Source organism: Ursus americanus, chromosome X, assembly GCF_024610735.1.
Source record: "Ursus americanus isolate L20-20 chromosome X, mUrsAme1.1.p, whole genome shotgun sequence".
In the NCBI taxonomy this organism is placed as follows: Eukaryota; Metazoa; Chordata; class Mammalia; order Carnivora; family Ursidae; genus Ursus; species Ursus americanus.
In genome coordinates this window covers 92203184-92230412 of record NC_142164.1, presented here as the reverse complement: position 1 = coordinate 92230412, position 27229 = coordinate 92203184, and the positions used below count along the sequence as shown (strand labels likewise).

The 27229-nt window shown below is 36.7% G+C and overlaps 1 protein-coding gene across 1 annotated transcript in view; it reads left to right on the top strand.

Moving 5' to 3' along the window:
• Positions 1 to 27229, top strand: part of CFAP47 (cilia and flagella associated protein 47) — a 484601-nt gene that overhangs the window by 397995 nt on the left and 59377 nt on the right. Inside the window, exon 58 of the mRNA XM_045790463.2 lies at positions 25811 to 25970. Coding sequence (XP_045646419.2) covers positions 25811 to 25970 — 160 coding nt within the window. The remainder of the gene's footprint in view (positions 1 to 25810; positions 25971 to 27229) is intronic.

Below are 27229 nucleotides of genomic sequence, written 5' to 3'. Positions count from 1 at the left end.
TAATACAGTGATTCAAAACTCTATACATTACTCGGTGCTCATCATAAGTGTTCTCTTAATCCCCTTCATCTATTTCAGCCATCCCCCCACCTACCTCTCCTCTGTTAACAGTCAGTCTGTTCTCTTATCATTAAGAGCTTGATTTTTTGTCTCTTTTTTTCTTTGTTCATTTGTTTTGTTTCTTAAATTCTACATACAAGTGAAATCACGTGGTATTTGTCTTTCTCTTACCAACTTATTTCACTTCGCATAATACTCTCTCAGTCCAAGTTGCAAGAGACAGACCCTATAGGAGGTACACTACAAAGGGAAGACCTACAGCTGAGAGTAGAACAGACATTAGGAAAAGCCCTTTGGCAAACTAACCCCAACACTAAACAAACTTGTACCGCTCCCAACTACAAAATTATGAGACATACAAACAACAGGGGGAAAATAACATTCTCTCAAGAGAAAAACCAGTTATTAGGACCAAAGTGGGACATGGCACAGATGCTCAAACTATCTGATAGGGCATTCAAATTACTCTGTTTAAGCTTTGAATGGAAAAACCGGGCAAAGTAACAGATTGGATTAATTTAAGCAATGAGATGGAAATTATGAAAAACGAATCAAACAAATGCTCAAAATGAAAACACAGAAGAAATATAAATAATGTCTTTGATGGACTGATCAATAGATTTGACACAGCCAAGGGGAAAAAATCCATGATCTTTAAATTAGGTTGCTAGAAATCACACTAATGTAAAGATAAAAAGAAAATAAGGCAGAAAATCAGAGAGCATTGAAGAGTTATAGAAGAGTATCACGCAGTGTCACATATTTATAATGGCAGTTCCAGAAGGCAGAAAGATAGAACAGCACAGATGAAAAGAAGAACTATTTGAAAAGGTAATAACTGAGGTGTTTTGTTTTTTTAGAAAATCTAGGCAAATGATATTTAAGCTGCAGAAAGCAAACAACAAAAAGAAACTGTTGAAGGTAGCCAGATTTTTAAAAATCTTTTTATTATTTTTTTATTTTATTTGTTTTTTTAAGTAGGCTCCACACCCAGTGTGGAGCCCAACATGGTGCTCGAATTCACAACCCTGAGATCAAGATCTGAGTTGAGATCAAGAGTCAGACACTCAACAGCTGAGTCACCCAGGCACCCCACGGGCCAGATTTTTTTAAAAGACACATTACATACAGAATAATAAAGACTTCTCTTCATAAACCATGTCAGCTAGGTAGTAATAGAGTGACATCTGTAGTGATGCAAGAAAAAAAGTACTGTCAGTCCATAATTCTATACCCCAAGAAGGCACTTTACAATGTAGAATTAAACACTTCTTCAAGTCAGTGTACAAAACCCAATTGCATTTCTCTCTACTGGCAATAGACAATTCGAGTGTGACGTTAAAAAATGTCATTTAGGATAACAACAAAAAATCCCTGCAATTCGTAGGTAAATATCTAACAAAATATGTACAGTATCTTTGTACCAAATAGTAGAAAACACTGATGGAAGAAGTCCAGTAGACCTAAATAAATAGAGATGCATCATGCTCATTGACTAAAAACCCAATATAGTTAAAATGTCAGTGCTCTCCAATTTGTTAAGTAGATCCAGTGCCTTTCCAATCTATTTCTCATGAAACTATTTTTGCAGATATTGATAAGCTGATTCTAAAATATATATGAAAGGACAAAAAAAATAAGGAAGAGTGAAATTGAAAAGCTTACACTAACAGATTTTAAGATGTACAGGCATACCTTGGAGATATTTATTGCAAGTTTGTTCCAATCCCCTGCAGTAAAGCAAATATTGCAGTAAAATGAGTCAAATGAATTTTTTGGTTTCCTAGTGCATACTGTACTATAGCCTATGAAGTGTACGATGGCATTATCTCTAAAACACAATGTGCATACCTTAACTAAAAATGCTTCATCACTAAAAGATGCTCACCATCATTTAAACTTTCAGTGACTCAGAATCACTGATCAAAGATCACTTTAACAAATATAAGACTGAAAACGTTTGAAATGTACGATTACCAAAATGTGACCCAAAGACAGACACACACACACACACACACACACAAAGTGAGCAAATGCTGTTGGAAGAATGGTGCCAAGAGACTTGCCTGATGCAGGTTGCCACAAACCTTTAACTTGTTTAAAAAAAAAAAAAAGCATTATCTGAGAAGCTTAATGAAGTGAAGCACAGTAAAAATGAGATATGCCTGTACCTAAAATCTACATTATTTTGTATTGACTAAACAGACATACAGATAATTTGTCCTGACTAAAGATGGGCATGAAGGTCAAATGAACAGGAGAGAAAACCCAGATTTAGACCCACACAAATATAATCAACTGAATATTTTGGGGGTCTGAAGAAATGCCAAACACATAATTGACCCAAGCGAGGTCCACTGATAGGTGATCATATTAGATGGTGAAAGTTCAAAGAGAAAGAATATTTGCATAATCTCAAAGTATTTCCACAAGATGTATATTAAATTCTAAGAAAATACTGACTTACATTGAAGAAGCCGGCAGATACCACCTCAACCAAATAATAAAGATTAACGTGACCAATAATAAACTATATCAATATCATGTATCCCCTGATAATTGGACACAGAGAAGAAGAAATCATCTCTCCAGTATTATTCACCAAAATATATATCCTCAATCTTATGAGAAAACATGAGACAAATTCAGACTGAAGAGCATCCTGTAAAATCACTTACCAGTACCCTTGAAAAGTATCATAAAAGACAAGGAAGGGCTGAGTCACAGACTGAAGGATACTCAAGGGATATGCCATCTAAATGCAATGCAAAATCTTGGCTTGGATCATGTGATATAAAATAACATTAGTAGAATAGTTAGTAATATCTGAATAAAGTATATAGGTTAATCATATTGTACCAATGTTACCCTCTTAGTTTTGATAATTCTACATTTTCAAATAAAAGGTTAAAGTCTGTTAGAAAGTATTATCTCTGAAATTACTCCAAACATCAACTATTTTTCAATTTTATTATTAAAAATCCATACCATGTTTTATAGTTTCTGTAAGACTATGTGAATCTTTCTTTGTGTAAAGTAAATTTAGAATGGTAATGTGATGATAAATTGAGTTTTGATTGCTACAAGAAGTAGAACAAGGAGAATTCCAATGCTAGCTGGTTAGTTTATGTTCATTCCTAAAAACATTATTGATATATCATTAAAATCATGTAGAATGCTTGTAATGAAAACAAACATGAATAGTAATAATAGCATGGATAGATTAAGAGCAAGTTCTTTTTATTTATTTATTTATTTATTTTTACATTTTTTTTATTATGTTCAGTTAGCCACTCTATAGTGGTGTTTATATAGGTATAGTTTTTGACATAGTGTTCAGTGGTTCATTAGTTACGTATAACACCCAGTGCTCATCATAACACGTGCCCTCATTAATACCTGTCACCCTGTTACCCCCTCCCCCAGCCCCTTCCCCTCTGAAACCCTCAGTTTGTTTCCTGTGTTCCATAGTCTCCCATGGTTCGCCTCCCGAAGAGCAAGTTCTAACACTTTAACCTAGTTTTACAGATCTTCCTTGATGTACGATGGGGTTATGTCCCAGTAGAGCCATTTTAAGTTGAAAATATCGTAAGTCAAAAATGCATTTAATACACCTAGCCTAGCAAACATCAAAGCACAGCCTAGTCTACATTAAACCTGCTCAGAACATTTACATTTGGGCAAAATCATCTAAGACAAAGCCTATTTTATAATAAGGTATGGAATATCTCATGGAATTTGTTGAATACTGTAGTGAAAGTAAAAAACAGAATGGTTTTAAGTGTATCGGTTGTTTACCCTTGTGATCAGGTGGCTGACTGGGAGCGGGGGCTCACTGTCACTGCCCAGCGTAATGAGAGAGTATCATACACCATATCGCTACCCCAGGAAAATATCAAAATTCAGAATTCAAAGTATAATTTCTACTGAATGTATATTGCTTTTGTACTATCATAAGGGACTGTCATATTTTGCTAAACTCTCAGATCTTGGAAAATATATAACAATTATGTTCTTTGTTTTCTACAAGGCATTGCGCAAATTCCATCGTGAGATTCTTGGGATACAAATATGTGGATTCTAGTGTATTGAACATTTATATCCAAAACTGATAAATGGTCATTTACTCTGTCATTATAGTCATTCCCTTCCTTATGCTTTCAACTCCCTTGTTTGTTTTTTTTTTTAAGATTTTATTTATTTATTTGACAGAGATAGAGACAGCCAGCGAGAGAGGGAACACAAGCAGGGGGAGTGGGAGAGGAAGAAGCAGGCTCATAGCGGAGGAGCCTGATGTGGGGCTCGATCCCATAACGCCAGGATCACGCCCTGAGCCGAAGGCAGACGCTTAACCACTGTGCCACCCAGGCGCCCCTTCAACTCCCTTGTTTATCTTCCTTCTTCTATTCACTAAGTAAACCCACAACCGTGGTTAATTAGTCAGTAATTGGTGCATTAATACTACATAACAGCCTCATAATCTCAATCTTTTATAACCAGAAACATTCATTTTTCTTGCTTGTGAATCTTTTGACTAGCTGGGTAGCTCTTCTTTAACTTTTGTATCAGTTTCAGAACTGTTCTAGATGTTTATTCACTCTGGGACATACCTAGAACATTTTTTTCTTATTGTGTCTGGAAGAACAAGAGGGCAAGTGAGTTCTAAGGCCTCAGCTTGGATACCATCACCTACACCCATATTCCATTGGTCAAATCAAGTCATATCAATGGAGATGGGAAATGTCAAAGTCAAACCATGGCCATGATTATATAATTATAATAAGGAGGCGTGAAGTATGAGGAAAAGTTGTCCAGTCTACTACACCAGACACATACCAACTCTCTGTCCTTTCTACACTTGCCGACACATAGCTGAGTATGGCTGGGAGACAAAGAAAAAGAAACAAAGCAAAACAAAACAGAAAAACCTCTGACTTTCATTACTATGGCCAAATGGTTTGTATTCCTGTCACAAACCAGCCCCTTCACTTGAATCCCAGATTTCACCTCTTCTGATTTATTCGACAGCCTTGCCACCCAGTTATCCCTTATCTCACCCATATCTCACCTGTTTGCATTGACTGGATGATTCCCAGCATAATATCAATATATATTAAATTAACACCTTGATCCGTAGGCCCCTGCAGCCCTCAACCCACTTCTCTCTTTTTCTTTGAAGAAAAAGTCCTGGAAAAAGTTGTCTATCCTCACTTTCTCTGCTTCTTTATCTCTATTATCAATTCTCTTATTCACTTCAGTGAAAATTTAATCTTGCCAACTCAACTAAAATTACTTTTGTCAAGGAAATCGTGACTTTCATTTTGCAGAATCTACAGGTCAATGCTATGTCCTCATCTTTATCTTTCAGTAGTATTTGACATAGTTGACTTTTCTCTCCTTGAAATGTTATATTAACTTCTTTTCGTTTTTGTCCTACGTCATTGTTCAGCCCTTGTGAGTTGTCTTTTCTGTCTTTTATCTGCTATCAGAACTCAAGATGTTAGTTTGATTTGAGCCTCAGTCCTATCTCTTTTCCAGTATATTATCTTCCTGGTCATTTCTTTCAGGCTTGTGGATCCTGTCTATTCATCATGAACTCCTAATTTATGTCTCCAACTCCAGAATTTCTCTTGAGTTTCAACTGCTTATTTCCTTTTTCACATGGGTATCTAGTAGGTATCTCTTATTCAGTATTACTCGTGATATACCTGTTCCCTCACTCTCATGCTAATTTCTTTCTCAAAGACTTCTCCATCTCACTTAGTGGCACCATTATTTATCTAGTTCATCTTGCCAAACACCTGGGAGTCATACTTGATTCCTTTTTGGTTCTCAGTGCAAATTCCCAGCCCATCAGTGAATACTGATCGCAAAGTCATAAATGTGTATCTCATTTCTGGCCCCTTTTTACCACCTCCATCATTTTTAGCCTAGTCTACACCACCTGAACTGCTACAGTTCCTTCCTTTATTTCTGTCTTGCACCCTAAATTCTGATCTCCGCACAGAAGACAGAGTGTGATCTGTTGTAAAACATAAGTTGAGTCATATCACCAAGCTTTTTAAAACCTCCCTATGTTATCCAGTTCAGCTTTAGAAGGTGAGGTCAGAAAGGCCCCATGTCATCTGGTCCATGCTTTCTTTTTTTTCCCCTGACCTTGCCTTCTCTAATTTCTTCCACCCTTCACTGAGCTGCTGCAACATCCTGAGCCAATTCCTATTTAAGTGTTTAGGTTGCTTACCCTTCTGCTTGGAACACTCTTTCCTCAACTTCTCGGTTACCTTCCTCTAAATCCTTTTTTTTTTTTTTTAAAGATTTTATTTATTTATTCGACAGAGAGAGAGACAGCCAGCGAGAGCGGGAACACAAGCAGGGGGAGTGGGAGAGGAAGAAGCAGGCTCATAGCGGAAGAGCCTGATGTGGGGCTCGATCCCAGAACTCCGGGATCACGCCCTGAGCTGAAGGCAGACGCTTAACCGCTGTGCCACCCAGGCGCTCCAAAATCCTTTAAATGCCTCCACTCAGCGTCACTTCTTGAGAGAAGTTTTCCCTGAAAACAGCCTTCACTAATTTTCTCTTCCTAAATAATTAACTTAAAGCCTATTGTATAGTTATCTGCCTATTTATTCCTCTTCTTTCCTCCATTTTCTATTAAATTCCACAGCACAAACAATATTTTCTCTCATTTCCTATTCCCAGTAACTAAAACCGTTCCTTGCTCAATTCATTCCCATACGAATATTTATTGAGAGCTATAATATGTTAAGATCCTGTTCTAAATTCTGTAGATACAGCAGGGAGCTAAACAGGCAAATATCTCTGCCCTACTGGAATTTATATGCTACTAGGAAAAGGAAGACAATAATCAAATGGGATGGGGAAAGAAAATGGGTACAGTAGGGGGATAAGGAATGTCGTGGTGTTGGAGGTGCAATTTTGAAGAGGGGGGCTAGAAAAGCCCTTACTGAAGAGACAACATGAATGGATGAATTAGCCTGCAGAGATGGCTATAATAAATGGCTGATAGAGTCTCCTCTGAGTCCATACCATCTATGTCTTGTGTAAAAACAGAGAATATTCAGCAAATTGATGTATCACAAAAAGCAGGAAGAGAAAGCCAATATGCTAGAACGCTAACTGGATATTTATTCTCACTATTCTGTAATGTTTGGCTGAAGTCTTCAAGACGAAGTATTAAGGAAATAATAGAATGTCTGACATGCGAGTGCAAAGCATCAGTAACATAAATTGAATATTGTGGTGTTCAGCTTGGGAGCACATTTTTGGTTCTGGCTTACTTAATTCTTGATAACATACTTTATAGTCAGATTATCTAAAAATTTAAAGTAAGTTTGAACCATAATAGTAAAATTGCTTTTCGCAGGTGTAAGAATATAGGTAATTGTTCCAAATTGCTTTGCACTAATTAGATCCTACCTGGATAATTTGGGTCAATTAAACATGCTAAATATTAAGATACTGGAAAATAAAATTCTTCTTTGCATTGAAGGATGAAGGTTCCTTTGTCATATCTTAGGAAATGGCTAGTAAATACCTGATAAATGGCTAGACAACTCTACTTATAACCAAAATCTCCAATGAGACATATTGATTGAATTTACATTGATGCTGAAGAAACCACACATAGTTATATTTGTTAGGAGTGAAGTCAGAAATTTGGAAAATCTTACATTATGAATAAGTCAACATGTTATAATTTAGGTAGAAATGGTGATGTCCCAATGGGCAGGTAGTCCATGGAGATAGGAATTCAAGGACAGTATTTGGAGATCCAAGAAATCATCATGGGTGGAAATATAACATATAGCTGACCTTACTGGTTTGGGTTTGCCTCTTTTTAAAAAAATTATTTACTTGAGAAAGAGAGAGAGAGTGGAGGGGGATAGGGGCAGAGGAAGAGAATACCTAAGCAGATTCCCCACTGAGTGGGGAGCCCACTGCTGGGGCTCCATCTCATGACCCTAAGATCATGACCTGAGCCGAAACCAAGAGTCAGATGCTTAACTGACTGTGCCCCAGGCGCCCCTTGGGTTTGCCTCTTAACGGACCTAGCAAAGACAGTCAAGACAGTCAAAATCTTAAAACGTTGGATTTAAATAATTAGCAAGACGTGACAAATACATAGAACTAAGTCTAGTGCTTGAAGGAATAAATTATAATGAGCATGGAAAAGTGGCGTCTCCAAATGTGGAAGACGGAATTTAATTTTCTGTATTGCTGCTGACAGCAGAACTTCAACCAGAGACTATTAGCTCTAAGCATGGAACCAGGGCCTAAAACAATGAAAAACCTTCCAATTTTGTTTCATGAGGGAGCTGAGTACCGTAAGAAATAGGAATTCTTCATTAAGTGGTTGCTCAGGGGCCATCTTCCTAATACTTCTTAGAATATATTCCTACATTCACTGGGAGGTTATTCGTGAGGACCATTAAATTGGAACTCAAAGATTCTGTCATTCTATATTAATGATGTTAATAAAAACAGATCTATATAGGTTTGTTTGCTTTTGGAATAGTTATTCTAATTTTGATGCTAAGTTTACAATATTTTCTCTTTCTTAAAAAAATGGAACGCTTTTTTTCTTAGGTGCTAGAAAAGACATAAGAAAGAAAAATTTGGAATAAAAGTGCTCAGATAGTAAAGTGAAAAGCAAAGCAAATTGTATGCTTTTTGACTGCTTTTGGAAACAAACAAGGTGTGAGTTTGAGAGTAAAATTATGTTTTGTAAAATGGAATATACTCTTTTAAGTTTTATTGGTCTAATAATGTTTTTATTATGTTGGGATCAAGAATCAAGTGCCCATCTTGGAAGAAACATAATAAAAAATGCTTAAAATTGAGTATTTATCCACATGTGTATGAGAGAGAAGAAATCAGGGCAAAAATACTGAAGGTCACTGACACAGAATTCGGGATGAAAAAACGTAGAATGCGTTAGTGTCTGTGCAAGAGCCTCAAGAGATGGAAGCTGTAAAGACAGTGTTGAGAGAGAGTAAAAGTGGTGACAGCATTAGCACTTTTGGGTCACTTTTGAGAAGCTTAATGCAATTGTATAGACTTTGCATTTTTGTTTTAATTCTCAGACTCTGATAAGTGAGAACATGTGCTAAGGCATGTCTTATGACCAATTTGATACACCCTAAAAACCAAAATTTCTGCTTTATGCTACACAATTATTACATTTTTCATTGTTTTTGTATGAAAAAAACATACTATCAGACTCCAATTCCAGGATAAGTATTATATTTAGTCAGTGAGGTTAATTAAAATTTTCTATCACTTCAAGCCTTTATTTAATTTCAAGGAAAAAAATTCCAGAAATAACAAAGTGTGTTGGATCAAAAGAGTTTAAAATGAAAATCAATATGCATCTGTCAAATGTAATCAGAGCTCTATCTGATATGTCAAAAATCCAATTACACCTGAGCTGAAATTGTTATCGTTTTTTTCTTCTTCGTTTAGCTGACAATCCTATGTATATTTAAGTCTAAAAGTAAGATCAAATGCACATAAGTTGTCATGGTCTCCATGAGTGGGAAATAAGTACACAATTGAATCTCTCTACTGTCACCAGTTCTGTGGGCAAGTCAAAATTTAATCTTACAGAAGGGATTAGATTTATATTTTTTCAGTTATCTCATAAAAGGGATATGATAAATGCATTTTATGAAAACATTCATTCTAGGATTTCCCTATTTTGACTAGGCACAAGCATTCATTACCTTTGCCACTTTTATTCTTCCTGAATTCTGGTTGCTATAATGGATTTCCTTTCCTGTGCAACTGGACATGTATTAGGGTTCCTGACCCCTTGATAGGACCAGAAAAAGTCATCACTGCATGTTATCCATTTTATTATCATATGTAAATGGTACTGCGATCTTTATCACAACTTCCATCAGGAAGAAAACTGATAGGAGGTAAAAGGTAAATGGTGAGACACTTATCTTGCAGACAAGCACTGGATCCCTGAGCACATTAGCAAACTCTCCATATTTGACATTACAGCTGACCCTTGAACAACATGGGTTTGAACTGCTCAGGTCCACTTATATGTGGGTTTTTTACAGCGCAGTATTATAAATGTATTTTCTCTTCCTCATGATTTTCTTAACATTTTCTTTTCTCTAGCTTACTTTATCGTAAGAATACAGTATATAGTACATATAATATAATATAAAAGTATGTATTCATTGACTGTTTATGTTATCAGTAAGGCTTACAGTCAACAGTAGGCTCTTACTAGTTGAGTCTTTAGGGGTCAAAAGTTATATGCAGATTTTTGACTTTGCCTGGGAGTTGGCATCCCTAACCCCCACATTGCTCGAGGCTTCAATTATAGTTTGTTACTTGTGAGGGCTGAGTTTTGAGATAGCTAAGCTCATATATTGCAAAATATATGCATATGTTTAGGTAGTTAGAGAGTGTTGAATGACTGGTGGATTATTTTCAAGCCATTAGCAAATCCTTACGTGTAATGTATATTTGCCGAGTTATCCAATCTTTCCCATCTCCAAAGTTTCATGCCCAAAGGTAGTGGAAATGTGAGATCTTACCACCACCATTTGTCTTTCTTCCATGTGGGAGTATGTAATTATACAGTTATCCTGCTTTATATCTGTTACCATATGAACACCAGTTCTTCTGGGTCACCCCTCATTCTCAGCATTCATATCCTCAAGGGCAGTGCATGCACTTTCTAAAAGATTTTTGTTTAAATTCCAGTTAGTTAACATACAGTGTAATATTAGTTTCAGGTGTACAATGTAGTGATTCAACATTCGTACATCACCTGGTGCTCATCAGTATATCCACTTTTTTATCACAACTTTCTCTCCTTTCTAAACTCTAAGACTTTACCACACAGTCCTCTAGAACTCTCAATTTGTCATAGGGAAAATACCCTCTCTCCCCAAATCAACTAATCTGAATGTTTCGTCTACCTTCTTGAAACCTGACACTCCCCTGAGAAGAAGACATTGTTACCCTGTAACTAGAAAAATCCTCATCACCACTTTGAGATACACTGTTATTGTTATTGATAGTAGCATTAAATTTTTTTTTAACATTTTATTTATTTATTTGACAGAGAGACAGGCAGCGAGAGAGGGAACACAGGCAGGGAGAGTGGAAACACAAGCAGGGGGAGTGGGAGAGGAAAAAGCAGGCTCCCAGCGGAGGATCCTGATGTGGGGCTCCATCTCAGGACTCTGGGATCACGCCCTGAGCCGAAGGCAGACGCTTAATGACTGAGCCACCTAGGTGCCCCCGCATTAAATATTCTAATTATTTTTTTTATATTTCTTGATTTTTACATTTTAATGTTGAGCAACATTTTTTCATTCCAAAAGAAATTATAGAACTAAGAAAATCATAATATAAAAATGAAAGCTCTGTCTTGGATTATCTATAAGTATTGGAAACAATTCATATTTGCCAAAATATTTTTAAAATACTCCTATTTATTGGACTTCTGGTTTTGCCAAGACAGCATAGTCCTTTTCTTCCTACTCTACTCTAACCAAGCATCAATGGAAAAACCACACGTCCCCCACTCCGATAGCCTCAGTAGGGCCAAGCAGATCATTGATTTTGCACCCTCCTACCCTCATGCCTCATAAGCAGCATACTCTGATTCCCTTCCCTTCGCCTGTCTGTGGTGTTGATGGGGCCAAGCGGCAAAACTAATCATTCCTCCAGCTGAAGTAGGCAGTGCTCCAGTTCCCTTGCCACAACAGTGTTGGTGGAGCCAAGAGGGGAGCTTGAAGCAGAAGCAGGTAGAGCTCAAAGTACCCCACCAGGAAGGTGTCAACAGTGCTGTTGTAAGCTGAGAGCTTGTCTTCACCCAGGAATAATGAGACTTAAAGAGCTGGTGCCTGGAGGATCTAGTCACCTCTGCCTACAACTGTTGTCAATGAGACAGCAAATTGGTGCAAGTTGGGCTAGTAAAGCAGTCCACTTGTCTTCCCTTTCTGGTGTCAGCAAGATCCAGTAGGGTGTAAACCAGGGCCAGTAGCCACTCCTCTTCCATTCCATTCCATTCCATTCCATTCCATTCCATTCCATTCCATTCCCAGGAGTCAGTGAGATCCGGTGGGGACCACAGTCTACATACCTAGCAAGCATCAACAAGGTAAAATGAAGTGATGTGAGGCAGGATAGTTGGCATTCTGCTTCCCTTCTCTCTATATGTGAATCAGGACCAGTGTAAAACTGAGCCTCCAACCCCACCTTAGCATCAGTGAGGTGGAATGAAGTGGTGACAGGTAGAGCTAGTTGGCACTCTGCTTCTTTCTATCTCTTGGTCATTTCTCTTGGACCCATCAGGGAATAGACCTTCTACCCCACCCTTCTGCAGTGAGGCAATGTAAATCAATGCCCCACATTCTGCTTCGACAAATAATTTTGAATTCTCATCGAAAAAATGAAAAAACAGAGAATCTGAGGGAAAAAAAAGTAAGTTAAAGAACCAAATTGAAGTACTAGTACTGATAAAATACACTAAGTTAAATAAATGTCTCACTGGATGTGATTGAGAATGGAGATGATGGAGAATAGAATCAGTGAATGTGAGGACAAATCAATAGAATCATCACACACTGAACAACTGAGAGAAGACAAACTGAAAAAAAATGTGCAGAGTTTCAGGGACCTGTAGGAAAATAATAAAAGAGATAACGGTCATATCAGAGCCCCAGAGGGAGAGGAGAGTCTGTGACTAAAACATTATTCAAAGATATAGTATCTGAAAACTTGTGATGAAATACATAAACCTAAGATTCAAGAGGCTAGTGAACTCCAAATAGTTTAAAGCAATAGGAATCCATGGCAAGACACATCATAATTAAAGTTCAGTAAACAAAAGACAAAGAAACAAACCTTGAAAGCAGCCAGAGAGAAATAGTGCATTACTTACAGGGAAACAACAATTCAGATGACAAGAGATTTCTCATCTGAAACCATGGAGGCCAGAAAGAAGTGATACATAATTTCCAAGTACTGAAAAGGAAGAACTGTGAACTGTAAATTTTATATCCTGAGAATATATCCTTCATGAATATAGGGGAAATAGACATTCTTAGATGAGGGAAAAGGAAGACAATTTGTTATAAGCAAACCAGCCCTTAAAGAGTGGGTGAGGAATATTCTCTAAACAGATAGGAAATGAAAACTTAAGAAGAATTAGAATTTCAGAAAGTGAAGAGCATCGAAATGGGTAAAATAAATCGTTAAGTCATATTTGCTGATTGAAGCAAAAATTCCACTTAGTGATATGGAGTCTATTTATATAGCTCTATCTATCTATCTAGAGAAAAAAAATCTTAAGATAATTATATTTGAAATATGGAGCAGATAAACTAATCTAAATGGAAATAAGATATATTAACTATTTTCCTAATTTCTATGTTTTTGATGCTCTGGTATCTGGGACCTTGTTGGGAACTGCCTCTCCCAGGTTTAGCTAATTCCTAGAGATAGTAAATGACTCATTTGTGAGCACCTTTTGTATGCAAACTAACAAATTTAGAGTCCATGCCTCCCACACCTCTTCTGTTAGGCTTTTACATTCTAGACGTATATTCTCCTTCCCTTACTACCCGGGGCTGGGAACCCTTATACTCCAAAGCCTACTGAAATTATTCAAAGCCAATCCTAAACCTGCTTAGCCTATTTACCCTATCTTGCTCATTCCTTCACATGAAAACCACAATAAACACTCTTGCCTGTTCCCCCACCTCATGAGTGACTCTGGTGCTTCTCCATATGGCCCTGCATGGCATGGCATACCTCCTGTTTCTGGGAGTATGTGAGTATAAAAACTTCTTCATGACAGTCATTTCTGTGTCTGCATGTGTTACCACATGTGATTAAAACAAATCCTGGGTACATTTTTTTTTAAGATTTTATTTATTTATTTTTGAGAGAGAGAGAGTGGGGCAGAGGGAGATGCAGACTCCCCACTGAGCAGGGAGCCTGATGCAGGACTCGATCCCAGGACCCTGGAATCATGACCTGAGCCTAAGGCAGACACTTAACCAACTGAGCCACCATAGCACCCAAATCCTGGGTACATTTTAAAATATAAGGTATATACACTTCATTCAAAGTAGCTAAATATTGATACCTGTGGACAGCAGTAGGTTGCATATGTATATTGAATTATCATTTAAAACAACTAACAAAGTTAAGTGAAGTGTAATATACTAAAAACACTATAAATCACTTAGAATCCTAAAATATGTTCAAGTAACTCATGACAGTATCACTACAGATAACCCTAAGATATTAGAGAAATAAAGCAGTATTATAGGCAACTCTAAACACATAAATCCAACAACACAGGAGAAAATGATCCAGTTCTAGTAAATTTGAAACTACCAGAATTCACCAAAGATGAAAAAGATAATATGAATAGTCCTATAACTATTAAAGAAATTGAATTCATAATTGAGAAACTTCCAAAAAGAAATTTTCAGGCTCAGATGTCCTCAGTGGCAAATTCTATCAGACATTTAGAGAATTAAAATGAATCTTCCTCAAACTCTTCCCCCCAAAAAAAGAGGAAGGAACACTGTTTAACCTATTCTGTGACCAGCATTACCCTGACACAAACCACAAAAAAAAACACAAAAAGGAAAAACTACAGACTAATACTGATCATGAAATTAGACACAAAATGTCAGTAAATTGAATCCGCCACTATATAACAAAAAATATACCCACAACTAAATGGGGTTTATTCTAGAAGTAAAGGCTGGTTTGGTATTTGAAATTCCATTAATATAATCCACCTTGTTAAAAAAGATTAAGGGGAAAAAAATCACATGTCAGTCAATATGGAAAAAGCATTAGAATAAACCCAATATCCATTTCTTAGAAAACTCTTTACAACCTAGGAATAAAAGGGAATTTCCTCAACCTGATAAAGAACTGACTTGATAAAACTGCAGCTAATGTTAGATTCAATTTATGAAACATTGAGTACTTCCTCTGTAAAATAGGCAGCAACACAAGGATGCCATTCTCATCACTTATTTAAAGTGATTTAAAGGAAGTCCTAGTGAATACAAAATGGCAAGCAAAGGAAGCAAAAGGCAAATAGAATGGAGAGGAAGAAATAAACTGTCCCAATTTTCATATCACATGACGGTCTACCAGAGAATCCCAAGGGATCTAAAAAAAAAAAGTTTGTAGGAGTATTAAGTGAGTTCAGGAACGCTACAGTAAACAAGAACAACAAGAACACAAATCATATTTAAATATACTAGCAGTGCAAACATGGAAACTGAGTTTAAAAACATAATGCCATTTATAATCTCTCCAAATAAATGAAATACTTAGAAATAAATCTAACAAAACATGTACAGGACTTATATACTAAAAATGACAAAATCAAACAACATATAAATAAATAGATATGCTGTATTCATGGGTTGCAAAACTCAATATAATAAAGATGTCAGTTCTATCCAAATTGATGCATAGGTTTAATGCAATTCCTGTCAAGATGCTCACACCTTGGGGCACCTGAGTGGCTCAGTCAATTAAGCATCTGACTCTTGATTTTGGCTCAGGTCATGATCTCAGGGTCCTGGGATCGAGCCCTGAGTTGGGCTCTGCAGTCAGCACAGAGTCTGCTTGGGATTCTCTCTCCCCCTCTCCCTCTGCTGTTCTCCCCCCTGCACTTGCACATACTCTCTCGCTCGCTCTCTCAAATAAATAAAATCTTAAAAAAAAAAAAAGATGATCATACCTTATGCAAATTTAACTCAACACAATGCTAAGCAAATAGTTCTTATATTTCACTAATAGCAAATTCCATAAGAGGAAAAATTAATAAATTGGGCATCATCAAACTAAAATATTTTGCTCTGTAAAAGCCCATAAGATGATGATGAAATGGAAAACTACAGACTGGGAGAAGATATTTGCAGAACATGTGATAAAAGGTTAGTATCTAGAACGTATAAAAAGTACAGAAAACTCACTAATAAAAATACAGTTAAAGTAGAACATGATCAAAGAACATAACAGGTATTTCACCAAGGAGAATATACTGATGACCAATAAGCACATGAAGAGCTGTTCAATATAATTAGTCTTTAGGGAAATGCAAAATAAAACCATGATGAGATTTTTCCTACAAATACATTGGAATGATTGCACCAAATAATGCTAACAACATGAAGTGTTGGGAAAGATGTAGGGAAACTGTTGCTCATACACTGCTGGTGGGAATGTAGAGGGGTACAGTCATTCTGGAAAACTGTTTGGTAGTTTTTTGCAAAAGGACGTATGTGAATACTTAGCATCCAACGGTTAGTTGCACTCCTGGGAATTTATCCCAGAAAAATGAAAATTTATTTCCACATAAAAACATGTGCATGAATGTTCATGGCAGATTTATTCATAATAGCCTAAATCTGCAAACAACCTAGTTGCCCTTCAGTGGGTGAATGAGTAAATAAATTGGTCCATCCATTGCACGAAATACAGCAATAGAAAGGAATGAAGCATTGATAAGCACAACTTGACCAAATGTCCAGGGACTTAATGCTGAGTGAAAAGGCCAGTTTCAAAAATTTGCTTATGATATGATTCCATTTATTTAACATTCTCGATGTGACAAATTTACAGAAATGGAGAATAGGTTAGTGGTTGTGAGGATTCAGGGACGGAGTAAGGAGTGGAGTAGGGGTGTCTATAAAAGGTCAACCAGAGGGATCCTTGTGGTGATAAAACTTTTCTATATCTTCACTATATCAATATAAATATTCTGGGGGTTTCTTCCCCCTTTTTAAAAAAGATTTATTTATTTATTTTAGAAAGAGAGAGCTCGAGTGAGCATGCATTGGGGAGGGGCAGTGGGAGAGGGAGAGAATCTCAAGCAGACTCCCCAATGAACCCAACATGGGGCTCAATCCCATGGCCCTGAGATCATGACCTGAGCTGAAATCGAGAGTTGGATCCTTAACCAGCTGAGACACTCAGGTATCCCTAAATATTCTGGGTTTTATATTGTTTTATAGCTTTACAGGATGTTACCATGGGAAACAACTGGGTAAAGGGCACATGGGATCTCTCTTTCATTTCTTAAAACTGCATCTTTATAATTATTTCAAATATTTTTGTATTGTATGTGGGTGATATCGTATTATAGGAGAATAATCTAAAAATAAAGATATACACTGGTATCTGCAGTATCTGTTGCTTAAAAGATATACTATGTGTCATTTATGTTTATATGATTGCTAATAATCAGAGCTAAATAAGCAGAGTTCTGGCATTAGCATTTATTAAGGAGACATTGATTTTTTTTTCCTTATAAGAGATCATTGCTATGTTTCATGTTGATTTTAGTTAACATATATCATGTAACTTGACAATCAATAATAAAAAAGTTATTTGCAAAAAAAATATTTTTTTGAAACTATTGCTATTTATGAATTAGAGAGCACCTTTAAGAGTTCAGTGTTTAGGAGCACCTGGTGGCTCAGTCAGTTAAGCATCCAACTTTGATTTTGGCCCAGGTCATGATCTCAGGGTCATGGGATTAATCTCGGCATTTGGGGATTGAGCCCTGCCTCTGCGTTCAGGGTGGCGTCTGCTAGAGATTCTCTCTCCCTTTCCATCTGCCCCCTTCCTGTTCTCTCTCTCAATCTTTCTCTCTGTAAAAATAAAATAAAATCCTTAAAAAAAAAAAAAAAGAGCTCAGTGTTTGGTGACATTTACCATGCATGCTGCTGCCTAACATAAAGTATGCCCTGGTCTCCAGATAATTGTCATGAATGTTTATTAAATTATGTCCACAGCTGAGCATGATTTCATATTTTAATAAAATTTCTCTTCCTATTATGTCAGATGACCAATTTTCCACACAAATAAGCACAGGTTCCAATCACATGGATTTGTAATTATGATTTATAGCATAAGGCAGGTGGATTTCGTAGCTAGTCAGTGAAGCTACTGATTTTATTGTAGAACACAAAGCTACAGCTTTTCTTGTGCAAAGATGTCTGGATGCCTGCTTTTTAGAAAAGTCTCTATAACCTGAAATGTAGACCCACTTGTACCACTAGAATATTTCTACGCAGAGAGCAGAAATTGAACTTACTACAATAGTTTATATAATGTCTGGGCTTATAAAATGGAAGCCAAGGCACAGTCCCCCCCCCCTTTTTTTTTGCCATTTTATGCAGTTTTCTTAGTTGCAGAAATATGGGTGAATATTCTAACAGAGAGAAGACTAGTATCTGCTTAAGCATTATAGGCCTTTAAGACAGGTAGAATGGTTGATAGATATATAGATGAGTAGGTGGAGAAAAAGGGAAGTAGAGAAATAAGTAAATTTTAAATGATGAACTTTTGGTGGGACGTGATTTTCCTTTAGTAAAATCTGCTTATAGTAAAATTTCCTACAGTGAATTGAAACGCAGTAACTACTACTGACATCCAGCATTTCCTCTTCTCACATCTGATATTCTTCCTGTTACATTGAAAATATAGAGTCAAATCAGAGTCTAATTGTCTGGTTCTTCCATTATACCAACCAGCCTAATTTTATTTTTATCCCTGTGTCTTGCATTCCCTCCCATTACATCAGAAAAGTTCTCTATGCTCTTGTGTCCATCCCTTTACTTGTTTGCTGAATCCCACAGCTACTCAACTACATGGAACTCTGCAGGAGTTTTCCCTTTTTGTCTTCTCTATAATAATGCTTACTGTATTATTCCTATCAACATACACATGCTATAATAATAGCTCCTGATGTTAAAAAGATATGTCTCTTTTTACCCCTTACCCTTGCCAGCTACAATCCCATTTGTCTGATCACTCTTTATTGCAAAACATGGTGAAAGGTTGCCTATACTTAACTATCCTCACTTCTTATACCATTATCTTTTGTACCTAAACAAATCTGGCTGTATGCCCCATTCGTCTACAGATACTCTTTTTAAGTTCATCAGTAACCTAACACTGCCAGATCTTATCATCTATATGCAGTCCTCGTCTTGCCCAGCTCGTGAGCTTTACTCGACACAGCTGATCTCTCAGTGTTTTGGAAACAGTGGGCTTCCAGGACTTAATTCTCCCTTGATTCTCCTTCTCTCTAGTAAGTGCTCCTTATTCTCTTTTGCATGTTTCTCCCCTGTTCCTGTCCCCATGACTTCCTGGAGGCCCAAAGCTCAGTCTCCTCTTCATTTCTAGCCACACTGATTCCTGATGAGGTCTCCTCATTCAGCAACACATGAGATTCTAAGAACTTCTAAGTTGATAGCCCCAGCTTCAACTGCTCCTTAAATCCAGGACATATAGCCACTTGCTATCTCCATAGTCCCTGCCATGGATGTCTACAAAGCTTCTCAAACTTCCTTCGGTGCTCTGTGCAAATGACACCTTATCAGAGAGGCCTTCCTGGACCACCCTATATTAACATCCACGTGACTCTAACCCTTTATTGTTTTAGTTACACCACACATACAAATACATTTTATTTATTGTTTGACTCCTAACCTCACCCCCTAACACATTCTGGAATACATGACTCAGGAAAGCAGGGTATACATTTTTTTTTCACTGTTTTATCCCCAGTGCTTATTATAGTGCATGGCACGTAGCATTTTCTGATTGAATAAGTGAAAGTATAAAACAGTGTAGAATCAGTGTATACTGTACAAAATGGGATTATGTGGATATAACTGGGTACCTTTGCAGTAGCAAAACCTTGATATGCACATTATATTAGCTTTTTCATAAGAGGAAAATCTCACTTAGAAATTTAAATCATGGGGCGCCTGGGTGGCACAGCGGTTAAGCGTCTGCCTTCGGCTCAGGGCGTGATCCCGGCGTTATGGGATCGAGCCCCACATCAGGCTCCTCTGCTGGGAGCCTGTTTCTTCCTCTCCCACTCCCCTTGCTTGTGTTCCCTCTCTCACTGGCTGGCTCTATCCCGTCAAATAAATAAATAAATAAATCTTTAAAAAAAAAAAAAGGAAATTTAAATCACTTTCTCAGTGCTAGCAAATAATAGAACAAAAATTTAAACTTCTAAAGTTCTATTCCTGTAAGTAAAGAGAGATCTTACATGCACATATGTACATGTATGCATGCATGCACACATGCGTGCGTGTGCGCGCGCACACACACTACTTAGTATGGTGCAGGGGCAAAGAGGACATGGTAATTGATCAATAAAGTTTATTAGTTACAGTACTAGACATTATTTTATCTTAGAATTTTCTGTGGGTGATTTTAATTGAAATTTAGCTACTTTCCAAGAAAATAATCAATACCCTGAAATTAATTTTTTGAATCTTACTTATCTTTTCTATTTATGAGGGAAAATGTTATCATAGAATATTATGGAATATTATGGAAGGAACATTAAGATTTTCTATTCTAAACACTCAGGTAAAGCTCAAAACTCTTCTCTCACCACTGTTGGGGCTTATGCAGCGTGTATTTGATGGCCTTTAATCACAGAAAACTCTCTCCTTCACTGTGCATCTGGTCAGGAGGCTCTGAGAGTGGATTTTTCACTCATTTTGAGCCAGCAATGAAGTGTTTACATTAAAACCAATATTTTTTTAAGTGTTACTTTGTTTTTACTTTTGCTAATGAATTCTTAGACTTAAAAAGCAAACACAAAACTTCAACTTACAGGTGCTTAGTTCATAGTGTAAAACTTACCTTAAGCAATCTACTTTTTTGTGTTGAATAACTCCAAAATCTTCTTTTAAAAGTATATGTCCCAAACTGAACGATTTTTCCTAAGAAGCATGGATTTGTATCTTTTCCCCAATTACCTGTTTTAGTAAATATGACCTTCCATTTAGTGCTTACTTTCTCTATACTAGTCCCTTTGATGGTATCTTCTTTGGATAATTTCTTTGTTAAATCTCAAGCATTAGCTAGCTCTTCAAAAGATAGAGTAAAGCAGCAACAGTCTGTAATCCTCAACAAAGAAAACACAATCCCTGAAATGTCCTTTTTGCTAGTCATTAATGCCCCCATTCAGTTGACGAGATACAAACAGGAAGGGAAGAATCATCCCTTGCTTTTCCAGGATCATAGCAGCCAAATAGCAATCAGAGTCAAGTTTCTTTATCTGCCCTGTGTTTTTTTTTTTTTTAAGGATTTTTTTTTAAGATTTTATTTATTTATTTCAAGGAGAGAGACAGAGATAGCAAGAAAGTGCACAGCTGGGAGAAGCAGGCTCCCTACTGAGCAAGGAGCCTGATACGGGGCTCGATCCCAGGACCCTGGGATCATGACCTGAGCCAAAGGCAAATGCGTAACTGACTGAGCCACCCAGGTGCCACTGCCCTATGTTTTGAGAGTCTGGAATTAGAATTTCTTTAAGCAAATTCAATGGCATCCCATAGTTCAGCCTCTAAGATGAGAAAAGATAATTTCATGGATTAGTATGCTAGGGCTGCAATTACTAAATGCTAGACTGGGTATTAAAACTGGCTTCAACAAAATAAATTTATTTTCTCACAGTTCTGCAAGCTAGAAATCCAATATCAAGGAATTGGGGGTTTGGTTTCTTCCGAGGTGTCTCTCCTTGGCTTGTAGATGGTTGCCTTCTCATTGTGTCCTCACATGGTCTTTCCTTTGGGGTATGCACATTCCTGGTGTATGTCTGTATATCTGAATTTCCTCTTTTTATAAGGACACCAGTCATATTGGACTAGGGCCCACCCTAACAGTCTTATTTTAACTTAACTGCCTCTGCAAAGGCCCTAACTCCAAATATAGTCACATTCTGAGATACAGGAAATCAGGGCTTCATCATATCAACGGCGGCCAGGGAGCAGTGACACACATAATTCAGCCCATAGCATCTCCGCAGGAACCAATGAAAGGACCGTTCTCCAAACTACCACATTAACAATTCTATACCATTTTTTTACTCATAATTTAAAGATCTAAATCAGTTTTTGAAAATATAAAGTATCCAAGTAGAAAGGGAATAGATTTCATGTTTGAAAATGGTTGCTGACAAGTCATGTTCATCTTGTACTCTTATTTAAAATTAAAATTTAAAACTTGTACTCTTATTTAAAATAAACCATGATAACCAAAATAATAGCATGACTTAGGGTGGTAATATGTTTCTTAGTATCTCTTTGATTACCTGACATGGGCCATTCCTACTGCCATGCTAAATATTAGAAATTTTGCTGTGGGAAGCAGTAATGTCATACCACTAAAGTGATTAAAAATGAATCTCCCAGGATGAAATACTTTCATTACTAAAATGAGGATTATGTTCATTTTACTCTCTTGAGAAGATTTTCTTCTAAGAAGGCAGGAAACCTCATAGCCATTAAAGCATTGTACAATTTCTGTATTTCAAATGGGAGATCCATTCATAAATATTTCTAACACCTTTAATCAAAAGAGCAATCAAAAGAGCAGTTTTAAAATATACTGAATAAAATTTGAATGCTAAATGCAGCAGGGCCATAGGAGATTTCAAAGGCAAAACAATAATATCACACTTTGTAATGTTTCTCAGATACTAAGCATGAAGTATTATCAGGGTTTTGAAACTTCTATAAATAATGTATACCTCTCATAAAAGATATAAGTCCATAAAATTAATTATGTAAAATAAAATGTGCATATTTCCCCTCCTCCCAGATGCTTATTAGGGTTTTGAACTTCAAGAATGATAACTATAATAGAAAAAAAGTAAATATAGGTGTGGTTAGTTTGTGTGGTTACTATATGGAAATGGGATAAAACAGAAAGAGATAAGCTCAGAAAATGTTTTGAGTTTAGAATATGTTTATCAACCTAATGAGTATAATAATCATCATAGTAGCTGGATTTCCTTGTCAGAAGATAGAAAAAAATGGATATGGTTTCTCTCAGCTTCCTGCTAAATCCATTCAAAGATGCTGAAATAAGCCTTTAGCAAGACTGAGAACGAAAACTGGCAGAAAAGCTATTCCAAGAACCTAGAAGCACCTAATACAATGCCCAGCTGAGAAATATAAAATAAAGGCCATGTGCTTGCTCTTGGATAGATCGTGAATAGGCAAAAATGTCAGTTATCCCAAAAGTATAAATGTAGGGTGATTCTGTTAAATGTACTATTTGCCACTCCATCCATTTCCTGGAGCTAACTAACTGTTCATTCCAAGTATAGAAAAATTCTCTTTAAAAAATGAGCTGGAGGAAGAGGGAGGCAGTTAGTCCCACTAGAAAATAAAGCATCCATAATTACAACAACATGGCATGTACAAATGAAGCGAAAGAAAGACTGAAGAAATCTAGGGAATTCAGGAAAAGAGTAAAATATGTATGGACATGCCATGAAAGCAGCATTTCAAGTCAATGAATTTTTAAATAAGTGCTTTTGTATAATTAGTCCCATGTAGAAAATCAGTAACGTTAGATATATTCTTCATTTCATATGTATGGATAAATCACAAATGGATCAAGTAACTATAAAAACGAAAGCATATAGGTATTAGAAGAAAACATGGGTAGATTTTTTTATAAGGTAGAAGTGAGGACAGCTTTCCTGTCTCTACTCAAAGTGTTGCACAGGATAATGGGAAAACCACAGAAAATAAAACTCATTTTTAAGACACAAAATGAACTTGATAAATTCTCAAAGTTCTTTTCGATGTTAAATTTAAGTGATTTCATGGAAGTGAATAGTACCACAGTGATTCTTACTATTCAAACATATAAGAAAAGTGAAGGAGACTTATGATCACTTCAGCAGGGAACTCTTTCTACTTACAGACCAGTAAAACGTTACAGCCACAAATGGGCTACTGGATTTTTAACTAAATGGGTGTATTTATCATAGCATTGTCTTTCCATACTTTGAATCCAAACATTATAAGGAAGCACGGTGTTGGCAATGAATTGCCTTTTTGTATCCCTGTCTTGGCTCCTTACACCATCTAAGTGTCTAGGTTTTATTTTTCGTCATACTAAAATTTATTTTTAGTGATAACAGAATTTTGTAAGGTTAAATGATCATTTCTAAACTTGATTTGCTTGGGGATGCATGGATGGTTTATTCGACTCAGCTCTTGCTCTTTTTATTCTTATTCCAACCCTTTATCCTATCCTCTTGCTGCTTTTATCCATTTGAATGCAACATTAAACATCTAGAGTTCATGAAGACAAAGTTGAAGATGGCAGACATTGTTTAGATATCTTGGTAAGCAACACAGTCTTTCACTGGGACCTTGGCAAGTTTTTTAGCCAAATTGTCTCACTTTTTCCACCTCTAAAATGAGAAATGTAGTAGCGTGTAACTTGCAGTGATTTTCCGAGAATGAAGTGAGGTATTGTGTGAAAAATACTTAGCACAGAGCCTGACATATAGCAAGTATTCAATAAATATTAAGTAGTAATCATATTAATTATTAACTATTATTAACTATGCAATGAGACAGAACATTTTCATTTCATGAAGGAGTAAAATTTAAAAGTTTATAAGAATTTTGAGTTGGGATGTTTTTGCAAAGGGGCCATTTTCTAATTCCTTTCTTGATGTTCTTAATAGTTCAGTACAGTGTTCTTAGCTGAGACAAAATGGCTTTGAAAATCATTGATTTTATAACAAAGAATTTAAATAACCAGAATACAGTCAACAATCTCTTCTTATAAAGAAATAGTGTTACTCTTCAAAATAAAGGAAGACAGCCATCCATCGGAAATCCTCACTGCTTTAAATAGCCAGAAGCTCGCCATACTTCCCACCTCTCAATACTTGTCCAATAGGTAGGACGCATTGTTTTTCAAAGTGTGGCTGCATGACCATCTGCTTCTGGAATGCATAAGGAGCTACTTAAACATGCAGCTTTGGGGCCCCAGCCCAGACCGGAATAAGTCAGAATCTATAGGTGGAGCTTAGCAGGCTCCTGTCTTAACAAGTTTTGCAGGTAATTCTTAGGTAAAGGTTGAGAAATTTGAATTTTATTAGAACACAAGAAAATGCTGTCAGTTTTTCTGTCTTCTGGTTTTTACAACCTGGAGTTGATCCCCCTTTCTTTCACAAATAAGCTTTGGCTTCCCTCATGGACCAATTAAATAAATGAACAGTTTACTGGTAACAATTTTGGTACTCCAAGCAGAAACCTGGAGCTGTTATGGTCTAGAAAAAAAAATACACAAAGTAATAAAAGGGTCAAAAATTGCTGTACTTTGGCTTTTGCAAAATGTAGTAAGACTTGGGTGGGGGGCACCTGGGTGGCTCAGTTGTTTAAGCATCTGCCTTCCAGCTTGACCTAGGGCTCCCTGCTTAGCGGGGAGTTTGCTTTTCCCTCTCCCTCTGCCCCTCCCCCCATCTCATGTGCGCACTTACGCGCTCTCTCTCTCTCTCTCAAATAAATAAATAAAATCTTTTTAAAAATGTAGTAAGACTTGGAAAGACTCATGGGTTTTATGGTTCTTTTATCACTCTGGGAAACCCAAGCCATCACTTTCAACATTTCCTCATCCCTTCCAGCCTCCTCAGGAGAAGCTTCTTGCCTCAGGATAAAATGTGTTTTTTAATAGGGCCGATGGCATTTGAGGAAAATTAGTGAAGCCAGTGAAGTGCACTTATAATTTAGCATAAAGCATTTTCTTGCTCAGGAGTGATTTTGAAAAACTGATAGTAAGGAAAGGAACTAAGAGATTATTTTTGGCTGTTAAAATTATATTCTGGAAATGGTTACCACATTAAAAATTATTTCTGTGTTTTTTACAGGAATCACATTGCCTCCTAAAGGGAATATAGATATCCCGGTGTTATTTATGCCCAACATTATGAAATTACACAGAACAATGGTCATTGTTGAAATGATGAGGGCAAATAGAGAAAGTTGGCCTATTGACAATTTTGATGAATTGAGCACAGAGATGAAAAGGTAACTTTTAAATAAGGACACTGAATGAAAATGATTTTATTTTGACTGGTGCTGACACGATCACTTTCTTTTCTATGTTATGCAATGTAAAAGTTCATGATTTTATATTCTCTGAAGTATTGAGATTTATATGTTCAGAAGAGGAAAATACATTTGTTATATGGGTGTATATCATTTGACATTCAGAGGGATTTGAGGTTCAGAGTGATGAACAAGTCAACCTTAAGTATCATGTCAGTGAATCAGAATCACAGACAGGCAAAGGGACTCTTTTGACTGGGAAAATAGTTACTGCTGAGACAACAAATAATAAATCTCTAGAGAACAACCTGAAGCAGCTTGTCTTGGCAGAGTATAGGACTGGTGATGCTGGCATTCACCAAGCGATGGCCCTGTGCCAGGTGGGTATGACACCCTGAGGAAATGTCGCCATGGCTACTGCCATTTCCTGTGTCCTTACTAGGATGCAGATTGCTTATGCCCTCTTTGCTTCACTGAAATTCAAGCAAACTCCAATAATGGTACAAAATGTATATGTCTTCTCTGCCTTTATAGTTTTGTTAAATAATGATCTAGAAGCCTTAATTAAAAAGAAATTCTTACTTTGTCCTACGTGTGGATATTTCTTCTCCACATTTAAAACAATTCTTTTCTGTGAGCCCATTAGTGTCCACTCTGCCTTGATGTTCACCATTCCGACAGTCAAGACTGCCTATGTATTTGTGGGTCCCAATGTAAAATGAAAATGAGGGGGCCCTCCTTCCAAACTGGTTGAGAATTTCAAGACCGTTACAGTGGTGTATTAAACAGGCATGGAACAATTCTAGGTGTGCGGTCCTTGTGCTGTTTGTTGCACAAGTCACGTGCTCATGAAGCTGGTCCTGCTGCTGTGTCTTAGGTTTCATTTTTAACAAGAAAAGTCCGTTTTCAACAATGACCAGAACATTTTGTACTATTGCTGTTGTCTTGATGGTGTATGATGGACTTAGAATATTTTGACTAATGCCCTCTTTCTTTTAACCGATAACCCCCAAAAGTAAAGTCTTTGTCACTTTCTGAAGTCCTGTACTTAATGGTTTTTTTGTGTGTGTTTTGCCTGTCCAATTTAGAATATAACCCGTAGGAACTGTATAACATCTGATTAATCATGTTTTAGTCTCATCAATAAATACCAATACCAACTTTAAAAAGCAGGGAAAAGTTCTTCGTTTTTAACTTACATCTCACAATCATTGTGTTACATTTTTCGTTGTGATAAT